The sequence below is a fragment of the Miniopterus schreibersii genome (genome assembly GCF_964146895.1).
Source record: "Miniopterus schreibersii genome assembly, chromosome: 11".
NCBI lineage: Eukaryota > Metazoa > Chordata > Mammalia > Chiroptera > Miniopteridae > Miniopterus > Miniopterus schreibersii.
This window is the reverse complement of record NC_138111.1, coordinates 6,475,954-6,497,341: the sequence shown is the minus strand read 5'-3', so window position 1 is coordinate 6,497,341 and position 21,388 is coordinate 6,475,954. Positions and strand designations below refer to the sequence as shown.

The 21,388-nt window shown below is 52.0% G+C and overlaps 1 protein-coding gene and 1 long non-coding RNA gene across 8 annotated transcripts in view; one reads left to right on the top strand and one right to left on the bottom strand.

Annotated features, from left to right (window-relative positions):
* Positions 1-14,711, top strand: part of MVB12B (multivesicular body subunit 12B) — a 142,190-nt gene extending 127,479 nt beyond the window's left edge. For 4 of the 7 annotated variants that reach the window (XM_081151101.1, XM_081151103.1, XM_081151104.1 and 1 more), the window contains one exon: positions 10,907-14,711. In XM_081151101.1, coding sequence (XP_081007227.1) covers positions 10,907-10,993 — 87 coding nt within the window. In that variant the 3' untranslated portion in view covers positions 10,994-14,711. The remainder of the gene's footprint in view (positions 1-10,906) is intronic. The other 3 variants (XM_081151097.1, XM_081151098.1, XM_081151099.1) reach the window with 1 other exon arrangement.
* Positions 1-21,388, bottom strand: part of LOC308563728 — a 43,187-nt gene that overhangs the window by 3,222 nt on the left and 18,577 nt on the right. The window lies entirely within an intron of this gene.

The following is a 21,388-nucleotide window of genomic DNA, read 5'->3' as shown; positions in this document are numbered from 1 at the left end:
CAGAGCTGGGGTAGGTTTGCTTTCCTGCCCACTTTAACTTGACTTACCTATGCCATCTTTGGGCCCTGGGATAGACCACTCTATAAATGGACACTGTCAGCCTTGAGCTTGGTGGTGAGGGACCAAAGGGGACACTCCAGCAGCCAACCCAGGAGAGCTGTCCCCGGGTGCCCCCCACCACAGCCAGACCCCCAGTGGACCCAACTGCCAGCCCAAGAATTGCCTGCCACTGAGTAACAGGGCACCTCTGCCCCACTGGACCCTGGCGACCTCAAGGGTGAGCGTGATGCTAGGATGCTTATGGACTGTAGGCAGTGGAGGCACGCGGTGCATGGGAGAGGACAGTCTTCGAGTCCAGATGCCTGGGGTAGCATGCCAGATCTACCTCCTGGGTTTCACCCTGGGTCAGTCCTCTGGCTTCCACCTCAAGTTGGCTGCAGGCCCCATGACCCTGCCCTCAGGTCTGAGCCCTGGTCAGCGGCCTTAGGATCTCCCCAGGGGTTGTGGCTTAGGCAGGACTTGATTACGTTTCATGAAAGACACCCAAGGAAGGTCATGTTTTAAGGTCATGATTAAAATCAGTGTACATGCTATCAAGCAGATTTTGAAGAAAAAAAATATCATTGCAAAGGCAAAACCTCTCCCAACACAGAAACATGCTTAGGCAGTGTGGGTGGGTTGTTAAAAATGAACCAAGCCATGGTTAATAAAAAAACTAAAATCTGACCAATCCTAGTCTTCCGTGGTGGCAGCAGCCCCAGTTCTGCCCGGCCCTCTTCCTACAGCCATGGGCCCTACTGCCCGTGTCTGTCCGCAGCTTGGAGCAGGGGCTTTGCCGAGTAAATTAGTCCCAGGCTTGAGAAGATGAGATTTTGTTCCTCTCCCTTCAGCCCAGGAGGTGACCGGGGGCTGGCCAGTGGCAGCTGTGGCCGCACTGGGGAGGTTGCCTGGCCCCCTCCCTGTGGGCTGGGCAGCAGCGGAGCAGCCCTGGGGGCTGTGTCCCAGCGGAGGCCTCATTGTCCTCCCCGCTGCCCAAACAAAAGGTTCTCTCTGCTCGGGAGTCGGGAAAAGTGTAATTTTGCAGCCGACCCGTGATGAAGCATCTTCCCTCCGAGTGAGGAGATGGGCATATAAATATTCTTCGTCTCTGCCACTCTTTATTTCCCTTGTAAGCAGTCGCCCCATTTCTCCATCTGATGGATTCCCCATCGCAGCCAGGGCGGGCGCTCCCGGCCCGCAGTCCAGGCAGCAGCCTCTGCAAGAATTCCCGAGCCTCGAGTCTCCGTTACCTTTACTGGAGCCTGTGTGTGCTCCTCCCCGCCCACTGCCCCACCCTGCCTCCTCACAGACCAATCTGTCCCTTGTCTCAAGGAATGATGGCCGGGAGACAGTGGCCTTGATGGCAGTAGATTTCATGCTGCGTGCATAACGACCTGGGAGCCTCTTAAAAACAGGAGCCAGCAGTTCCTGTGATGGACGGGCATCCAGAATGCCAGGCAGCTCCGCGCACAGCCATTTCCCCACCCGCTGCCTCCCTCCCACAGAAAACCGTGATCACCTCCCTTCAGTGGGTGCCACACTCAAACCCAGCAAGGGAAGTGTTAGCCTACCACTCTTCCTGATAGAGCCCACAGCCTCCATTTTCACTCGACTCTAAAGCTGAAAGACAAGGGAGAGTAATTAGTAAAGGGACGATCTAATATTAATCACTCCCTTAAAATTGACAAGGGAGGCAGTTCATTTAACCACTTAATTGCTACAGGTTTTTATGGGCTGCTGTTTGCAGACGTGTTTAATGAAGAAGTTATAAATCTAAGGGAGCTTAAAATTTTAATTTTATACCTAAATATTTTCCTTGTTCTCATGTTTGTAGGCAATCCTCAAGAGTGTAGTCACGTGGAATGTTCTTTAAATGAACATATTTGCTAACTGGCATGATTTCAGTTTTTAAAACATTGGTTCCAGCAATTAGGCATTTTTTTCAGTTCCCAAATGACTAGAGAAATTCGTCTTGATTATAATTGCTCTTAGCCACGCATATCTAATTTGTGTCTTTTTAAGTGTTAATTAGTAAACAGTTTGAGCTGACATCTTTATGTGTTTGTGTGTTGAAAAATGGGGCTTATTGCTTATTTAGCTTGGGGCCGATTCCACTAGCATTTACGTCACGACATTGAGGTGAAATTAATGGAAATACATTTGGCAGTTCAAGGTAAAAAGAATTTCTGAATTCAACTTTTGGACAGCCACTTTTCATGGGCTTCTGCTGGCCCCTTCAAATATGAGATTTAGAGTGGATTTGGGACCTGCATATGTGGGCAGAAAGTGAAACAGAAGATTTTTGTATCAGTAATGAAATGGCAGAGTCCCAATTTTATAAAAGCAAAATGTTCATATCCCAGCACAATTGTTCATTCTCTCGACTTTTGGAAAGCTTTCATTGTGCTTATTAACGTTAAAGAATTTTGTGCAGGGAGAGGTTGCAAAATGTGTGGTCCCTTTGCACCATCTAATGGTCGGGTCTTAAACTGCAACAGGAAATAAGCTGCCTTCTCCCTACCTGTGAGATTTAACATCTTCACCACCCAGAATCCTTTTTCTTTCTTTTTATACTTCAGTAAGGAAGCTGGTGTGTTTTGGGGGTAAATTTTGCCCGCTTTATTTATTAGATAAGAGTTAAATAAATAGACATTAACCTGTTCTCCCCCTCTACTTTTTCGTATTGCTCAAAGACACAGAGCTGCCACCAGATTCCACAGGGCTATCACATTGAGTTGAGATCATTCCAGCCCACAACAAAGAAACCTAATGAATTCGTTTAATGGATGGCCTTTCTGAAGGCACAAAAGAAGTGTTAGCCTAATTTTGAAATGTGGGAAGTAGCTTGGGGAACATCACCTCAGGAGTCTGACCGCAGCTTAGGAACCACTGTTTTCTGCCACCAACAAGATTAGTTCTCTACCCATAAGTCGTGCAGTTCTCCCGGGTAGCTTGTCATCTTCAGCTGCTACCCTGCCAATCAGAATGCATCTTTAATACTTAGTGTTTTCCCCCTGAGTTCAAAGGTTGTACATGTTTATAAAAATGCAGACATTTTAGAACGTAAAGATTCCCCACAGTACGCTCCTGGGACACACACACATTCAAACATTACGCGGGCTCACAACATACACAACAGTGTATCTGGCACATCTTCCCATGTCAGTTCACACAGATCTGCCTCATTCCTTTCAGCGACCCCATGTTGTTTGCTCTTATGATTGTGCCATAATTTAGTTAAGCGACCCACTCTGCTATTACACAGCTGCAGTATATTTCCTTGTACAGATGTCTTTGCTCCCCTGGGCTTTTCTCTTGCCTTCCAAAAAAGGTGTGCCTATGTAGCACCCCACCTTCAGCATCTAGGGTACCTCTTTCCCACATCCTCTGCATGGTTAAGCTTCCCTGATTTAAAGCTGAACGTCTTTTCATATGTTTATTGGTCATTTGTATTTCTTTTACGAATGTCTTCTGTTTGTACCCTTTGCCTGATTTCCTGTATTGGCTTCTTTAGCTTTTTTAAAGCATTCTTTATGCTCTTGATAACAACCTTCTCTCTGTCCTGTGTTCACACACTCACACACACACACTCGCACCCCTTTAACAAGTGGCTTTTCACCTTGTTATACTGTGTTCCACTAAATTTTTTCATGGGCAGTTTTATTTATTTTTTGGCTTCAGATCATGCTTAGGAGTGAATATTTTTATAATCTATTTTCTCTTGCCCTTTTGTATTTTAACATATTAAATAGTAAATGCTTTTCAACCAGCTAATCCACCTGAAATTTATTACAAGATGAGAACTAGAACCATATTTGTTTTATCCTAAAACGTTAGTTTTAACACTGATTATTTTCTTCAGTGAATTTTAAATACTACCTTTATCATATACAGTCATGCGCTACGTAACAATGTGGGTCGACGACGGTGGTCCCAAAGATTGCAGTGGAGCTGAAAACGGCCTGTCACACGGTGACGTCATAGCTGTCCTAACCTCGTAGCGCAGCGTATTGCCACGTGTTTGTGGGGATGCTGGTGTATCCAAAACCTGGCGTATGCAAGTTGTATCTCACTAGCACATACAGTTATGGAGAGTACACAAGTGTACCATCCAGGCTTGTCCAACTACACTGTGATGTTCGCTCAACAAAATCGCCTAACGGCGCATTTCTCGGAGCGTATCCCCCTCGTTAAGCGGCACGTGACTGCATAGTGCCACGTGTAAGTCAGACATTTTTCCTGACTCTCTTTATCTGTCATCACACCGTTTTGAATCTTACAGCTTTATAATAAGCCTTAATACATAATAGGGTTAGCTCTTTTCCCCCCAAAATGTTCCTAATTATATTCATGTGACTGTTCTTCCAGCTGAACTTTAGAATTGTTTTGGGGGGAAGGGAGATTCCAAAAACTCCACCTTAGTTGTTTATTGTAACTATATTGAGCATAGAGAAATAGGGGGCCGAGTGGCATTTGGGGTGAAGAGTCTCCGTCGGGTGTATGCGTCTGTCACTCAGCAGAGTGGAACGGTGTTCCCTGCCGAGATCCGGCACATTTCTTTCAGGATATTCCCAGGTGTGGTGTTTCTGTGGCTCTTGTAAATGGGGTCTCTTCTCCCACTAGGCTTTCTATTATTTATGTATCAAGCAGCTGTTGGCTTTGCATTGCATTTTTCGAGTCGGCTCTCTCACCGCCTCACTGTTCCTGATGGTTTCTCAGTTGCTTGTCTTCAGTTTCACAGGCAGACACTTATGTCATCTGCAGACACCGACCCCGGCCACCTCCTTCCCATGTTTGTCCCTCGCCTGGTGCCTTGGCCTGGTCACTGGGCCTCCTTGTCTTATTTATGCTTTTAATGGAAGTTTCTAATTTCAGTATTAATCCATAGTGTTACATTCTAGCCTGCTATATATATGGATGTGTCCCTTTTTTCTCATGTTAAAGAATTAGTTATCTATGTTTATTTTCCTAAATGTTTTTATCAGAAATGGATGGTGGCTTTTGATAAACGTGTTAATCATCCATTGAGATGCTCATATTTTTTCCTCCATGGGCATATTAACGTGATAGATTATATTAATAGAGTTCCTAATTCTGAGAGTCTCAGACTCCCCCTCCCCCCCTTTTTGGTTCTACTGGCCGAGCGGCAGCCCCCACACAGGTTGCTCCCACAGTGGCCCCGGCGTTCACCGTGTAAATGAGAGAACCAGGCTGGGCCCGTGGAGATGGCTGAGGCAGATGACGTCTGGAGGACAGAACTGCCGCCCTGGACACCCTACTGGGCTGTGTTCCTGCTCACACAAAACTGCAGTCAAGGTGAATACTTGGCCTTGTGTGGGTCCTTCACCAAAGGGTTTTTCTGTTCATATGGTTTTGGGACCCTTAATCTCCCAAGTTTTAATAGCCCCCCAAATTGATCCTTGAAAGATTACCTAGCATGTAGGTAAAAAATGAGCATGAAGATGAGGTGGAGAGGGGGCAGGTACCTTCCCAGCCTCACCCCACATAGTCTCCTCCACCCAGAAATCAGTGCCAGAAAGCAGTATTGTTCTGAATGTTTTCTGCAAATAACCTAGGAGAGGAAAAATACAAACATCTATTTTTAGATGATACTCGGGTAAATTCCGAAATGCTGACCCAGGGAGGGGTGAGCCCCGCTGCTGTGGACACAGAAATGGTGTTTATTTAGCAGCAAAGGCATCCATCAGCCCCCAGTCCCTCGCAGATCCCCACACAGAGCAGACTGGCTGGACACACAGGTGCCGTGGGCTGGCCGGCCCTGCAGTGTGTGGGGGGGAAGGGGACAGTGACAGCAAGACACCTCTAAGACACCTTGTGTCCTAATTACGCAGCACAGTTAGTTCCACCATAAAATGTGCTTTCCTCATTTTCCCTAAGAAGCATGACCTTCTTGGCCTGACTTTCATTTTTCCACTTCCAGCAGTCCTGGGTACAAGAAATCTTTCACTTTCTTGCTTTCCCCATCACCCCACACACTCACACACAAAATACAATCACAGTGATAAAATGGCAGTTGACACTCCTCCTGTTTGGGCAGTTATAGGGAGTGGTGGGGACTGTGGCACACCAGAAAGCACATGCCTCTCTAAAGGAAGCAGCATCCATCTAGCAATGCTAGGCCAGCAGTTGCTGTGCAAGAATGAAGGTCCAGAATTGCCATATCCCCCTGCTTTTTTATACAAAGCCTCTAAACTTTTCAATGTTTGTAACTGTCTTTAAACACCATGCCAACAAAGGGTGACCGTCCAACTTATACATGGTCTGTGTGTAGAGAGAGACACATCACACCTAGATCCGTATGTTCACTACTCATGGGGTGATGCGGACAAGCCCTGGGCTCAGTGCTTTGCATGCAGGAGTTAAGTACACAGGATACGGGGCCATCACACCATCTGCTCTGAGGGCTGTGGGCATTCAGAGGACCCAGGGCTGGACTGACTCTGCTGCTTCCACAACTGACCAAAAACTAGAATGACCTCCCGCCTGCCCAAGAGCTGACTCCCTACCTCAGCTGCCTTCTCTCCTCTGCAATGAGCTATGCCCAGAGCTTGATCTTCCCTTCACGCATCCATGCACCCATCCATCTCTCCCCGTCACAACCTCTGCCAGGCTCTGGGGCTACAGAAGTGGCCGAGACCCCCTCTCGACACTGGACTTAAGGGGAATATGGAAGGTGCTGTGGGGGAGGGGGACTACTTCCCAGAACAAGTGCCCCTTTAGCTGAGCCACTCAAGGGAGGAAGAGTGTCCCTGAGGGAAGAGCACACGGAAAGGCACACTTAGGAAACAGCGCTTGGCAGGGAGACCTGAGAAACCACACCCAGGCAGAGGTCTCTGCAGAAACCATTCCAACCTCACTCTCGGGCTTGGAGGGCTTGGGCTCTGCTGCAGGGTGGGGATGTGGGAGTCGCTTCACTAAATCCCAGGTGGAAGTGCTTTGTGAGGTGAGGGTGCCCTGGGAGTCCCAGGTTTGGAGCAGGAAAGGGGGTGACTGACGAGGACGGTTGAAGTGACCCGATGCCTGATAGCAGTAGGCAGCCCGGCTGCACCAGCCCAGGGCGGGCATTCAAGCAGCAGCTGTTCACCGAGTCCTTCTCGGGCTGGCTCCGGGCCGGCACTGTGCCCACACAGATGGTCCTGCTTCCAGAGGAGGTGTGCCGTGGAGGGACACTTGTCCAGCCCCTCACTTAGGGTGGCCCAGCAGTGGGACGGGGTGGAGCTCAGGGCTCCCAACTCTTGACTCCGGGGTTGCAGCTCTCAGGTCAGAGCTCAGGAACCCACAGGGAGAGCCAGTACACGAACAGGAGTGGCTTCCCAGCGGGTATGCATGAGCCACATTGGTGGAACCTCCGAACATCCTCACTGACTGGGGGTTAAGGGCTCTCCCAGCTATGTCCCAAGCCCTGGAGGCCTTGGTCAGGTCGCTCAGCCTCTCTGGGCCCTGGTTTGCTCACCTGTCGTGGGAATAGTACCAGCTTCATGGGGCGCGAGGATTTGGTCCCAACAGTCACTCAGGACCCGCAGCTCCTGCCACCCTATCACCTTATTAGTGACCCCTGGGTCATGGGCTATAATCCAGGAGCCCTGAGCTCCAGGCTCATCCTCACCAAATGCAGGGCTGTGGGGCCAAGGCAGGTGCCTTGCAGGGCAGGCTTGGGAGAGGCAGGCTGTGGGGAAGACAGGCTGCTGTTCAGAGCCTCGCCCACTTCCCTCTGCCTGTGCAGGGACCCTCCATGCCTTCTGGAGCCCACTCTTAAGTGGGGTCAGCCCCTGAACCAGACTCCTCTCCTTGGCCTGAGTCTTGCCCTTTATTTCCCCTCTACCTGTCCTCACCCAACCGGGTCCTTCCAGGCTCCTGTCACTCACCAAAATGCCCGTCTTTGTTGGGGCACATCTGTCCTACCCCCCACCTCCAAATTGCACCCATATGAGGAAGTGGATGCAGATACTCACCTGATGCCAGTTGCAGGGCCAGAGCTGTACCTGTCCCCTGCCACCGCTGTGGGCCCAGGCCAGCCCTGCTTCAGCTCAGTCTGACCTGGTGAAGTGTGACGCATCCCCAGCCTCAGCTTCCACATCTGAAAACTTGGGGGCTGGAAACAACCCCATACCGATCCTTTCTGGTAGGGAGCTCTCTGACTGACTCAATCATCGCTGGACCCAGGAAGTGAGGGGGCGGAGCAGGGGGGTATGTGCTTGCTTTTTTTCCTATTATATTTGGTAAATGTTTTCAGGCAAATGCTGATGCCTGCCCCACCCCCACCACAGCTCCGGCAGGGCCCAGGCACCCCTGGCACTGGTTAAACCCTTGCTTGTGATGCCCCAGGAGGACTGTTTCACTCTCGAGGTGCTTTCACATGAATGGTTTTAGATGAGTCTCACCACACCTTTGTGAGTGGGCCTGGTGGGGGGGGCGGTCACCAGCTCTTTGGCAGGGAGGCTGGGCAATAAAGTGACTTAGCCTCTGAGGTGCAGTTGGGAGTGGTGGTCCGTCTCCCACTGCCAGGACACTGGCCTGGCTATGACAAAAGCCTTTTGGAAGTGGAGAGTTGGGCGCCGTGGCTCTAGAGATCTGATGCATCAGTTGCAGGGTCTCTGGGCCAGAAGCACCCATACCCAGGCCCCTGGGACAGCCCCAGGCAGAGCCCCTGACAGTGATGTCTCTTTCCTGGAGAGGCCACCCAGGCTGGGCTTCCGATGCTGCTGTGATGGCGGCCTGTGCCCACCAGAGGGCGCCAATGCCTGGGGCCACTCAGCTGGGCTTGGCTCTGCAAACCCAAATTCTTTTTAATTGAAAATTTTTTTAATTCAAAAAGGATTTGCTGTTTGTACTTGAGTGCAGGTTTTCCTTATGCGGGAGACTGATGTCTTGAGTAAACAGATCAGGGCCCAAATCCACCTTCAAAGGTACTTGCTGTTTGCCCAAGGGAGTGAAAGGGCTTCCAGACGTGGCCCTAGTCTCTTGGGCAAACACTTTGGGGCCAGCAGTCCCGGGCAGAGGACAGCGTCTGTGGGAAGGGTTATCCGCAGCCTAAGGGGGATTATGGCGGGGGACATATGTTGAAATTTCATTTGGGGAGTTAGAGAAAACAAGAGGGGGGAGTCACCCTTTTCTCCAGCCAATATAACCTAAAAAGGGGAAAATCTCAAGGGCAGAGGTAGGGGGACAGCAATCTGTGTGCTGGGCCTAGATCCCTGGGCCTCCGGAGGGGCAGGGCAGGGGGACTGTGGACTTGGGCTGTGAGTCAGGAAAAGGCAGTGTGCATGCGTGCTCTTTTCCCTGCCTCTCTGGCCCCGATCTGAAACAGGAATTTAGCCGTTCACCCTTAAAGGCCCATCTGTGGCCCCCCTTCCTAATGACCCTGTCTCTGCTCCTGGCCACAAAGACTGGCCTCAGGGCTCCCCATTAAGCCCTGGTCAGCGTTTGCTTACCCAGGCTGGGAAATTTCCTGTTCCCCCTCTGGCTCCCACCTTTTCTGGGGCTACTCCTGTTGGGGCTCAGGCCTCTGGCTATGGACATCTGGGAACTCCTGCCTCCATCTCCCTTCAAGGTGGCCTGGCTCCCCCATACCCCGGAGCCTGGCACAGCCTTACAAGGGTCTGGGTGCTGGCCCTGGCTGCTCCCTCATTTGAGAGGTGCCTCACCTCTGCCCACTACTGCTGGCCCAGGCAGGCGTCTCCCATGCTGGCCTCAGAGCAGCCAACGTGAAGCCCCCAGTCTTCCTCCCACCCTCTCAGTCTCTGGGTTCTCATCCCAAGTGCCAGGCCCTACCTCTTGTCTTCCAGTTTTGTGTACTTTTCTTGAAATATCTCCACACCTGTCACTCCAACTACCCTGACCTCAATTGCTTCCAGTTTCCATCCCTTTATCCCTGGTTCCATGTGTCCCAGCCCAGTGGCTACCCCTGGGTGCTCCTTGGGGATCACTCTCGGCCACTAGCAGAAATGCACGCATGTTCTCCCCCAGCCTTCTCTGCCAACTGTGTTGCTCATTTGGGTTAATGGCCCCGCGTGCCTGCGTTCCTCCCCCACCCCCTCATGGGGTCTCATCTGGCTCCAGGTCCCAGCACAGGGTAGATGTGGTGGGTGCTGAGCAAGCCAATGAGGGTACACTTCCTGCTGTGATGCACCTGAGCAGCCACAAGGTGGTGGTATTGTCCCAAATTTGCCCGAAGTCTACTTTCTCTAATGCTGCACTGGTCTGCCAGCCTCCTGGGAGCTGGAATCCCCAGGCCCTGACCTGTGCCCTGGTCACTGGAGAGCAGAAGAGTGAGTGGGCTGGTAGCCGACAAGTGTGCATGAGTGCTGGCCTGGTGCCAGGGGTGGGTGGGCTCTAACCTGCTGAACCTCATCCCTCCCATGGGTGTCCTGTGTCACCCAGAGTGTCTATCATCGGGAGTGCTCAGGAGGCACTTGACCGGAGCGGCAAGTCCGGGGTCCCCTGGGCCTGGTGGCTGTGGTGGCTTTGGGTCAGGTTTGGGACAGAGTCTCAGATATGTCCTCACCAGAGTGTGACTCCTCCCAGTGGGATGGTGAGGACTATCTACTAGGTGGTGGGAGGGTGCTGGGCATGCCGCTGGCATCGTGGCTTTGGGCATTACCAGTGCTGAGACCTCACCTCGAGGGGAATGGGGCAGGGACTGAAAGGTACCAACCATCACAGACTAGTGGGCACCTGCAGCACCGGAGTGTGTCTGCTCCGCACTCCTGCACTCAGCACTCACACAGCTCACACCCACAGTCCCTACGCATGCAGGGCTCAGCGAGATGCTCGGCCCGAGGCCGTGGAGTAGCTGGCCTGCCTGGTGTCCCACACTGACTGCTTCTCTGTCCCGTCCCTCCTGCAGTATGAGTACAGCTTCCGCACAGAGCAGAGTGCCGCTGCCAGGCTTCCACCCAGCCCCACACGCTGTCAGCAGATCCCCCAGTCCTGAGGGCCCAGGTGCCACCTGCCACTTGCGGGGAGAAGATCCATCGGCCCAGACTACTGAGCGCCCCGCCTCGCCTGCTCCCTCCTGCCGCCTTCACACTGCCCAGCGGGGCTTGTCTGGGAGACTCCGGGCAGCTGAGCATTACGTCTTTGTCATCAGCTTGCCTGACATGACACCCATCTCTCTGGGGATGTTATTTGTAACCTCCACTAACCTATGTGTGCTGTAGTGACCAGCGACTCCCAACGTGTCTGTGACGAGCAGCCATCCTATAAACAGCCCTACCCACCCCGGGAGTCACCTGAGGACCCTGGACAGGTGCTCAGACCACCCAGTGATGCCACCAGCTCCCTTCACTCCTGTCACCTGCCACTAAGCCATCGCTTTCCTCCTGGGAGAGCCTGAGGGGTTGTGGCTTTGCACAGGCCCCTCTGTGGCTCCCTGAACACCCAGCCCCAGGGCTGCTGTGGAACAAGGCCCTCAGTCCAGCAGCATTAAGTGCCCCCAACATTTCACGACCACCCTGAGGAACACAGGAAAAAGAAGCCGGTGGCCCAAGTGGACCACGCCTGGCCCCCTGCCCCACTGTGGACATCAGTGCTTGGACTCATCACCATTCCCACACCGGATGTCCTGAAGTCAGGGAGGACTTGCTGTCTGGGCAGGAAGGCAGAGTGCCCGGTGCTTGCTGCCCAGGACGCTGTGCTCACCCACTTCATACCCACTTCCCCCAAAGGGCTCGTCTCTGCAGCGCCCACGTGCTATCAGCAGTACCAACTGCCTCTGCCCGGTGCCCTGACCCAGTGACCACAGCAACTGGCCCTCCCAGGTCCTCGAGCGAGAGGCTCTGTGAGCCACTGCCCAGCCCCAGGGGGACAGGAACGGGGACACATAGTCACCTGACTTATGGAGCCAGGAGTTGTCTTGACTCCTCTGCTCATAGGAATGATTGTTTTGAAGAGTCCTCCTGACCCAGGTCACTGCACCGGGGCAGCACTGACATTTCTGCCACTCATGGCCAAGTAGACACAGTGCCAGCTGCCAAGTTTGACTCCTACACGTCTGCCATGAGAACAGGGGTTGCTGCCATGCCTGGAGGCTCGGGCCGGCACCCCAGTTGCCTGCCTTGACTGGCTGTTGGTGTCTCCCATCTTGGGGGGTAACCAGATGATTGGAGCTTTGGACAAGAGGTTTGGTGTGTATCTGGAGGCTGGCAGGCAGCCCAGGAGAGCCACGGCCAGGGACAGACCCTCCTCCCTGCAGTCCCTGGAATGGCACAAGGTTAGCTGGGTGGCAACAGGAATCAGCCACTAGTTAGGAGAGTGGCCACTGGCTAAGAAGCAGGGTGGGGCAAAAAAAATACCTCATGTACCTGTCAGCCCCGCCATCTCCAGCCCCTCACCTCTCGCCCCTGGGCCAGCCCCTCCATTTTCATTTTAATACCTCCTGATTTCTGTGCATTAGGGAAGCAGTTGCCTTGCCTCACCTCCCCCAAAACCTGAGGACATTTGGTGAGACTGGCCTTCCATTCCTCCCACACAGCAAGGTGGCAGGAAAAGACAGTTTGTGGAACCCACCGGGGCCCGGGAGGCTTTGGGGTGGAGACAGCAGTCCCTATGAGGACCTTTTGGGATTGGTGCTCAACCAGGAGAGAGCTGAATGGTCTCAAATGTACCCACAGGAATAAGCTAGTTGTGCTTCTGGGAAATGTAGGGAGCCCTGTGGGGCCCAGAGAACATGTGTATAGTGCTGCTTTGTGGCTGGGTGGCTGGTTCAAAACAAGTGACCTGTGTAACCCAAACCCAACAGGTGAGGTCCAGCAGGCCTGGGGGGCAGAGCTCTGATTACTTCTGTCCAGCTCGCTTGGTTTGTGCACTCTGTCCTTCTATCTCTTTCATGCCCTGCTTGTGAGATCATCTCTGATGGTAGTGCCCAGCGGCCCCTCTCCCTTGACCAGTGAATGACCAGGCATCTCAGCAGCTCTGATGGGCCCAGAAGGTTCAAATACGACCATGTAGGACCCAGTGGTTGTTAGTGAAAGGAGGAGGGGTGTCCACAGCTCCCCATTCACGCCCCCGGGGGGCCACCTGGAAGAGGGCAAACCTGTGCGGACTTGGGCAAGCAAGAGCCCTCCGCAGCATTAGACTCAGTCTAGACAGTGGCATTGACTGTGAACGTCACAATAAACGGAGGCTTAAGACAGCCCAGACGGACCGCGTTAAGGCGGCTGTGTGGTAGCTTTTAGGCTGCTCCTGACCTTGCTGCTTTGGCTTGTGAGAGGTGCTTGAGGGTGAGCAAGTGGGTGGGTGACAGGAGGCTGGGGGTGGGTGCCCAGCCCGTGTGAGGCCCTGGCTCACACCTACTAATTGAATGACCTTTTGGTTCTTTGTGGGAGGGCACCTTCCTTTACAAACCATCTGGCCAGGTGGGGAAGGAGGGGAGGAAGGTTCTCTCGGAAACGTGAAGGACAGTGGCCTTGCCCTCAGCCCCAGCACCCTCTGTCCCCCTGAGAAGCCAGCACAGCGTGCCCCTCGCCTTCTCTTCCCTCTGCAAGTTCAAAATCTCTCTCCAGAGGTCTTGGTAGTGGCACAGGTGAGAGGGACGCACTCAGCTCCAGGTTCACCTGCAGATTTATAACAAGGCTTTTCCCCACCCAAGTTCAAGAACTAACATCTGCCACGACCCTCCTCCACTTGGAGAGGCAGGAACCCCGCTGGTGGGAAGCGACAGGGTTAGACCCCAAGCTGCCTGGCTCCCTGTCGGGAGGGCTGCAGCCTGTCTGCCGGCCTTGCTGATGACAGGGTCGGTGGTGAGAAGCCACCAAGATTGGGTTGGGACTGGCTTTTCCGCCTGCCCCATGTCCTTCAGAGAGGCGGGGGCGACAAGAAGAGTTAGCTCGAGCTAAGCCCATACTCCTTGCCAGGCATCAGGCCGGCACCTTAAGCACATTTTCTCCTGTCATTCCCCTCAAAAAACAAATGAACGTACCCAGATGGAGAAGCAGACTTGTCCAAGGGCACAAGGCTGGTAAGTGGCAGACACAGGATTTGGAGCCAAGTCCTCCTGGCCCCAGAGCCATGGTGCCAGCCATCCCAACATAAGCACATGCCTCACAAAGACCTTTTTGTGTCTGGGCCAGTAGCAGACATCCCAGCCGCCACCAGTCATGCTGGTGTCACCACACCCTCGACGAGGGCCCCGAGCACAGGTGAGAACGAGAGCCGCCTGCCCGAGCACTCTACCCAGATGAGGGCTCCCCGGGTCTGCTGGCTGCCCCATCATTTGCCATTTGTGGGGAAGCCCAACCGGCAGCTCCTCTGTGAACCAGGGGGCCTAACAAAGCAGCCACGTGCCTGCTTTGACTGGCTCACTGTCTACTGTAGCCCTGGGGCCTGGAGGAAGAAGCCGGGCACTGCGCTCACCCCAGGCCACCTGGCGCCCTGGGTCAGCCCAGCTTTCCTCACCTGCTGGAAACGTGGCCCTCCGGCAGCTGCAGCTGTCACCACCATGAGACCGGGTTCCTATTCTCCCAGCAAAGGGCCAAGCTGCTGTGCGACCGACTGCAGGGCCTCCCACAGGCCACTGCACTCGCCATAGGAACGGCATCCTCGCTGCGTGTATTTATTCGAGGTGACTCTTGTACTTGGCAAAGGGGAGTTTCACTGTGTGATTGTCTGTCTCCTTAATATAATTTGTTAAATAAATGTTTGTTTTAACATTTTCCTGGCTTGCTGCTGTACATGAAGCCACCCGATACAGCGTCCCTCAAGCCTCCAGCTTGTCCCAAACACAGGCTGGGCCAGCCACAGGCATAAGGCGCAGAGGGCCGCCACCCCCCTGACCTTGCAGACTTCTAGAAAGAGCCAGTGGGCTTCTTCGCCCATTTCATTTAGATGCCTGGTTACAAGCCAGAAGAATTCAGAAGGAGCCCAGCCTCAGGAATGCTCTGAGGAGAAAATCCCAGTTGCCGTAAAAGCATGTGAAACGCATGCGTTTCAAGGTCACCAGTGCGGAATGCGGGAGCCCTTTCATCTGCGCCTGCCCCGGAGCCGCGTCTGGGCAGGGAGCAGAGGGTCTGGCTGCCGGTGGCGGACACGCAGCTGCGCCGTTTCAGTCCTGTCCCGACTGCTCACCTGCCTGTAAGATGCCGGGAGGGGGCCGCAGGGCCCGGGACACACACGGCTGCTTGTGAGGACACGTCCGTTCAGGTTTCACTGTCAAAGCCCTCTGCCTTCACTGGTGACCTCTGCATTTTTAGGCTAGACAGCATGGGCTCAGCTCATCTCATTAGGACCACGAGGGTCCCCACAAGAGTCTTGGCGCCTCCGGCCCAGGCCTCCACCTCTGGCGTCTCTCAGGTCTTTTTTCCACAGCAGAGGGAGGAGAAGAGCCCGGGAATTAATTCACAAGAAACCTGCAAAGAGCATTCAGTGTGGAGTGTGAGGAGCTGGGTTCAAATTCTGCCTCTGCCACTTCCTGGCCATGTCGCCTTCAGCTCCTGACCTGTCAGAATGGGGAGAGTGCCCCCCGTGGTGGCTTTGGCTCACCTCGGGAAGTCAGACTGAGGATGTTTACAGGGCATGTAGCATGAGCAGAGCCCACGTGACACACGGGTCCTTCTTTGGGGCTTGGGTTCTGTGTTTCTGTCCATAGCATGAACTGAGTCTGTCCCAGTGCTGCGTGACCAAGCAGGTGTAAGTGGTGGCCTCAGAGTCTGTTTGTGAGAGGGCTCAGGCACTGCTCGGGAGGCAGGCAGGCAGATGCCCAGAGCCCTGGGAGAGGCACCTCACACACTGCCTCTGGGCAGCAAAGAACAGAAATCCACTCACAGCAGCCAAGGCCAAGGCAGGGCTGTTCGCCAGACCCAGAGGACACTCAGAGCCCATAGCAGGCCTGGCTGAGCCTCAGAGAAGCCAGGGGGCACCTATGTCTCCTGCCTTGCCCACGCGGCCTCATCTGCCCCTGCCCGGGTGTCTGCTTCTCATATGCTCGCACTCTGGCCCTCCCTCTCACGCGCTTTGCACACCAGCATACGTGGCACACACTGGCCACCCGAGTGGACGCGTCTCAGTTCAGAAGATCCGGAGGCAGGAGTCCCAGGACAGACTGGCCGCCTGGGTCAGGTGACCCATTCTGCCCTTGGTAGCTTGGCCTAGGTGGGAGGGGAGGGGAGGGGAGCGTGTGGAGCAGGTCTAGGTTCGGGTCCTGGAGAGGCATCTCGTACAGAGCAGGCAGGCTGTGGGCGGAGAGGTGGGGGGCCTTCCCGGAGAGAGGGAGAAGCAGCCCCCAGCAGCTGTGCGGAGGAGAGGGCGGCGAGGTGGGTGGCGCGTCACTCATCCCTTCGTCCATCCATCCAAATAGCCATTCAGGTCCTGTGTGAGCACCTTCCCTGTGCAGGCCGAGCCGGGCACTGGGGATTCAGCAACGACATCCCTGTCCTCACGGAGCTAATGATCTCGCCTGTCCCTCCAACCCCACCTGTACACACCTCAGCCATGTCTCTGCTACTTCTCCCCCTGCTCTGCCTATTTTTCCAGAAAAACTGGCTCATCCCTAAAACTCAGGGGCTCCCTGAGCCTTGCCCTGGCCTTTCTCTCCCTGTTGTGCACCCTCCCAGTACCCGGAGCAGCCTGTGTCTTTAACTATGCTTAGCTCTGTCGCTGGCTCGTCTCCCTGAGCTCCAGCCACACAGAGCAGCCACCAGGATGTCCCACCTTGACCTCAGCACATCCCAAGCCGAATGTCCCATCTTCCCCCAAGCCCCAAACAGCTCGTCTTCTGACTTCATCTCTGGAACAGCTCCACCATCTCCTCCCAGTCACCCACACCACCACCTGGAGCTATCTGTGGTCACCCCCATTGCCAGCTGGACAGTTCTCGCATCTATATTTGTTTTCAAACTCAGCCATTATTTTCTCTTCTCGCTGCTCCTTTTTTAGTTCTGGCCCTCGACACTCCTTACCTGGATTACAGCCATTCCTCTTCCCCTTTCAGCCGTTTTCCACACAACCAAGATCCATCTAACAAGACTCTACTTGCAGCGCTGTGCCCCTCACCCTCAGAATGAAGTCCAAGTCCCTCAGGTTTCCACACACCACCTTCCTACGCCTGACCCCACCTCCCATCCCAGCTTCACCTCCCACTAACGTCCCTCCTGCATTTGTGGTTCCTCAAACTCCGAATTCTGGGCTTCTTTGCCTTTGCATATGTATTCCCTCTGCCGAGAATGCTTTTCCTTGATTTTCTGCCTGGTAAACTATTCGTCCTTCAAGATCCTGCTCATACACCTCCTCTGTGATGTTCTTCTTGACCCCTTGGAGGTAAGGAACCTCCCCTTCAAGCCACTCTGTATGTTGCATATTAGAGCCATGGCTCCATTGGTGGCACTGGAACCATTTGATTCTCTCATGAGAGCATCTGCTCCTGGAGGAAGCGGTGTCTGTGGCATTTATTATACTGTGCTCTCCAGCCACACGTACTCAATCTGAGCACCCAGCACAGGTCTGAAAAAACAGCAGGCACGAGTAAACACTCTTTGAATGAATCCTTAAAGCAGGTGGGGAGACAGGTAGACCGGACTCAATTGCTGAGTCCAAGAACGGACCCCAGTAGCACTTGCTGGGAGGCTTGTGACCACTCCAGGGACTGTGATGACCAGTAGCCACCTCCCTGGACAAGTCTAATGCTAGCCCCGAAGAGACCAGAGGCAAGGTTGAGAGTTGGGCCTTCATCCAGCTTGTCTCTGAAGCCACTGTGTCCAACGTGATCCATGATGGTGGGGTGGGGTGGGGGCAGGAAGATGAACTGCCATGGAGGGCTGGTCCTCTCCCTCAACCCCAACCCAGGGGAGGGGAGGATGCCAGAGAAGGAGAGAAGACAGATGGAGCACGGGGTCCAACACTGAAACGAGGAGGGGCTTGGGTCTCAGAGTGGGGAGCGGCAGCAGGCCAGGAAGAAAGATGGCCAAGGCCGCAGGTGAGAGATGGCGTGCAGGGAGTTGGCCGGCTGTGCTCATCTCCCCCACGTTGCCCTAGGTGGGCCATTTTCCTCCTTTTATCACCAAAACAGTGGCTGGACTCCCTCTTCCCCTCTCACTACCCCTTGGACCAGGTAAGTGCAACCAGAGACAGGTCTTGGGAAAGGCAGAGGTCTTGGACATCTCCTTGAGGGTCTGGCTCTCCTGATATGGAGGACATATGGGCAAGGTTGGCACAGGTTGGAACACCTGAGGTACAATTCACCCCTCACACACCTCTGGAGGGGGTACAGGGCTTGCAACCTTAACCGCACATTAGAACTTCCTATGCCCAGGCCACACCTAGATCATCGAAATCAGGATCTTTAGAGGAGGGACCCAGGAATCAGTCATTTGTCAAAGCTCCCCAGGTGATGTCAATGTGCAGCCAAGGTTAAGAACCACTGAGCTAAATTCTGGGCTTTCACCACTTCCCTCAGCGGTGTGGTACCAGCCAGTGGAGCTGAGAGTCCCAAGGAACAGTGATTTCACAGGAGAAAAACACCAGAAGAGCTGGCCCACCAGCAGGAAGACGAGCTGACACCAGAAGAACTGAGAGACCAGACAGAACATGAGTTTAATATAAACAAACAAAATAGCCCCCAAGACATATGGGAGGACCCTGGAAACATTAGGCAGGAGCAAGTTGTTTCGGATAAGAGCCTGTCAGTTTTGAAATACTGGCAGACTAAAGAAAAGAAACAGATAAATCAACAATTGCACTTGAAGATTTTACTACATTTCTCCCAGTAACTGTAGCCAAGTTGCAGCCAAAATATGAGCAAATACACAAGGCCAGCATTATACTGATACCAAAACCAGACAAAGACATGACAAGAAAAGAAAATTACAGGCCAATATCCCTGATGAACATAGATGCAAAAATGCTCAACAAAACAGTAGCAAAACAAACTCAACAATACAGTACATTAAAAGGATCATACTCCATGATCAAGTGGAATGTGTTCCAGGGATGCAAGGATGATATCTGCAAATATACCAGCGTGATACATGGTAACAAATGAGGGGTAAAAATCATATGGTTATCTCAGTAGATGCAGAAAAAGTATTTGACAAACTTCAACATCCATTCGTGATAAAAGCTTTCAACCAAGTAGGTATAGAGGGAACATACCTCAACATAATGGCCGTCTGTGACAAGCCCACAGTGGACATCACACGTGATGGTGAAAAGCTGAGAGCTTTTTCTCTAAGAGCAGGAACAAGATAAGAATGCCCACCCCCACCACTTTTATTTAATACAGTATTTGAAGTCCTAGCCACAGCAATTGGGCAAGAAAATGAAATAAAAGTCATCAAAATTGGAAGGACGAAGTAAAACTGTCACTATTTGCAGATGACATGGTATTATATATAGGAATAAAGACTCCACACACACACAAAATTCCGTGAATAGATGAATTCATAAATTTTCAGGATGCAAAATTAATATACAAAAAGTAGTTGCTTTCCTGTACACTAATAATGAATGATCAGAAAGTGAAAATAATCCCATTAACAATTGCATGAAAAAGAATAAAATACCTAGAAATAAATTTAACCAAGGAGGTGAAAGACCTGTACACTGAAAACTATAAGGCTTTGATGAAAGAAATTTAAAATGACACAAATAAATGGAAACGTATTTTATGTTCGTACATGGTTCGAATTAATACTGGAAGAATAAATGTTGTTAAAAAGTCCGTGCTACCCAAAGCTGTCTACAGACTCGATGCAACCCCTCTCAAAATCCCAGTGGCATTTTTCATAAAAATAGAGCAAACAATTCTAAAATTTGTATGAAACCACAAAGACCAGAAATAGCCAAAGCAATCTTGAGAAAGAAAAAGCTGGAGGCATCACGCTCCCTGATTTCAAACTGTATTACAAAGCTACAGTAATCAAAAATATATGACAGTGTGGTACTGGCATACAGACAGACACACAGATCAATGGAACGGAACAGAGATCCCAGGAATAAACCCACGCATTCATGGTACAATTAATTTACGACAAAGGAGCCAAGAGTATGCAGTGGGGGTAAGGACAGTCTTTTCAATAAAAAAGGCCTTGAGAAAACTAGACAGCCACATGCAAAAGAGTGAAACTGGAGCACTGTTACACCATATACTAAAGTGAACTCAAAATGGATTGAAGACTTAAATGTAAGACCTGAAACCATACAACTCCTAGAAGAAAACTCCTTGACACTGGTATTAGCAATGAGTTTTTGGATCTGACTCCAAAAGCAAAAAATAAACGGGACTACATCAAATGAAAAAGCTGCTGCGCAGCAAAGGAGATCACCAAAAAGGGAAAGCCACCTAAAGAATGGGAGGAAATATTTGCAAATCATATGCCTGGAAAGGTGTTAATATCCAAAATATGTAAAGAACTCCTACAACTCAATAGCAAACCAGCCAACCGATTTAAAACTGGGCAGAGAATCTGAGCAGACATTTTTCCAAAGCAGACATACGGATGGCCAGCAGGTGCCTGGAAGATGCTCACCAGCACTCATCCCAGGGAGATGCAAACCAAAGCCACCTCACACCTGTCAGAATGGCTATTCTAAAACACCAAAAAAACCAAAAAACAAGTGTTGGTGAGGACGTGGGAAAAGGGAACTCTTGCTCACTGTTGGTGAGAATGTAAATTGATGCAGCCACTCTGGAAAACAGTGTGGAGGTTCCTCAAAAAATTAAATACAGAAACACCATATGATCCAGCAACCCCACTTCTGCGTGTTTATCTAGAAACAGAAACACAAAATCAAAAAGATGTATGCACCCCTTTGCTCACTGAAGCGTTCTTTCCGGTTGCCAAGATGGGGAAACAACCTAAGTGTCCGTGGAGGGGCGAGTGGCTAAGGGAGGTGCAGCAGGCCCACGCCAGCCCCCCGAGCTCCGCCACGGGGAGAACGAAATCGCGCCTTTGCACAACAGCGTGGATGAGCCTTGAGGGCGCTCTGCTGAGTGAAATAGTTCAGAGGAAGGGTAAACATTGTGTGATCTCACTTCTATGTGGAACTTTTTTTAAAGCTACAATAAAAAACCAAGCTCATGGATACACAGAAGAGAGTGGTGGTTGCTAGAGGCGGGTGGAGGGTGGAGGTCGGGGTGGCAAAATGGGTTAAGGGGGTCAGAAGGTACAAACTTTTGGTTATAAAATAATTAAATCACTGGGACATAGTATCCAACATGGTGATTATAGTTAATAGTCCTATAGTGCGTATCTGTGAGTGACTAAGTACAGCGACAGATAACTGGACCCACTGTGATCGTCTCACAATATGTACAAATACTGAGTCGTTGCTGTACACCCGAAACTAATGTTGGTGTCAATTATACCTCAGTAAAAATTATTTTTTAAATTAAAGTAAT